At 40.9% G+C, this 1,255-nt stretch overlaps 1 protein-coding gene across 1 annotated transcript in view; it reads right to left on the bottom strand.

Moving 5' to 3' along the window:
* The window catches only part of grb7 (growth factor receptor bound protein 7), a 28,687-nt gene that overhangs the window by 11,221 nt on the left and 16,211 nt on the right, over positions 1–1,255 (bottom strand). The window contains exons 9-10 of the mRNA XM_014014829.1: positions 338–436; positions 112–195 (exon numbers count right to left, since the gene is read on the bottom strand). Of these exons, the coding sequence (XP_013870283.1) occupies positions 112–195; positions 338–436 (183 nt within the window). The remainder of the gene's footprint in view (positions 1–111; positions 196–337; positions 437–1,255) is intronic.

Below are 1,255 nucleotides of genomic sequence, written 5' to 3'. Positions count from 1 at the left end.
CACACACACACACACACACACACACACACACACACACACACACACAGATCAACACTAAAGCACACAGAAACAACAAACTCAAATCACTCGGCTACACCAGGATGAACTCACCAATCTTTCTGAGACGTCTGAGACCTCCAGGCTCCGCGGGGCCAACTGGGACCGCTGGTAGTTCCACTGCAGCTGCTTCCCGTACTGAACGCCACCAGGAACACGTCAAGAYGTTATTTTACCATCAGGTTAATTATTTTACCATCAGCTTAGTTATTTTACTGTCAGGTTAGGATATCTACAGATAGCAAGGTGAGTTTTAAATGAAAACAAAGGGTTTCAACACCTTAAACAATCTGAAGGCAGACATCCAACATGTTCGAATCTGTTCACTCTCAGCACACAGGATCTTCAGGTCCAGAACCCTGATTGGACTCCTGGAAGGCTGTACGGACACGGACACGGACACACACACACACACACTGGAATCAGCTGGGGTTTTCTTTGTTTGTTTGTTTGTTTTCTATTTAAAACAACCACTTTTTCTTCCTCATCCTTTTTAAAATAACAAAATAAAACTCAATGGGCCTCATGCAAGAACATGTTCGTATTCTTATCCTAAATTTCTCTTACTTTTGTTCAAACAAAGGGTTCGTACGAACATGYCACGTCAGATTCAACAAACTCTTCTATCTTCAGGAAAAGTGTGTAAATGAGCTGTGTAAAATGATGAATGTGTATCCAGGTGTTTGTGCACGAGGAGAGGAGATCAGCATAATTACCACCCTATAAACACCATGTAAGGCTACGTTTCCTGTCCCACATACCAGGAAGTGTCCTTTCATAAATGACACCGCAAAGTAAAAAAAAGAAGAACTTAGAGATCCAGAAAAAAGAAAAACATATTTTTTAGCAGTGTCAGCTGTGGAATTAAAGGAGCTGCTAAGGCAGAGGAATGAAATGTGTTGTTAATGTCGTGTCTCCTGTGGGTCGTTACAGTCACAGAAATAAAAATATAAATTATATTCATCTCTCTGTAGTCCTGCTTTGGGTTTCCTTTGGTCATATACTTTTAATTAAAGTGTAAACAACAGTATTACATAGTTTTCATTTATTCAGAAGTAGAGCAGTCACTCACCGCTATCTCCCCACCCCCCCAGCCGTCACCCCCACCATTGCAAGTGGTGTCAGATGTGGTTCTGAAAAAAAGCATTTTAAAATGTCTCCAAACTTCAATTAATGCATAATCAGTGTGCATTGCACA

Source organism: Austrofundulus limnaeus, unplaced genomic scaffold (genome assembly GCF_001266775.1).
Source record: "Austrofundulus limnaeus strain Quisiro unplaced genomic scaffold, Austrofundulus_limnaeus-1.0 Scaffold119, whole genome shotgun sequence".
Lineage (NCBI taxonomy): Eukaryota > Metazoa > Chordata > Actinopteri > Cyprinodontiformes > Rivulidae > Austrofundulus > Austrofundulus limnaeus.
Note: the sequence above shows the minus strand (reverse complement) of the source record. Positions and strands in the feature narration are given on the sequence as shown.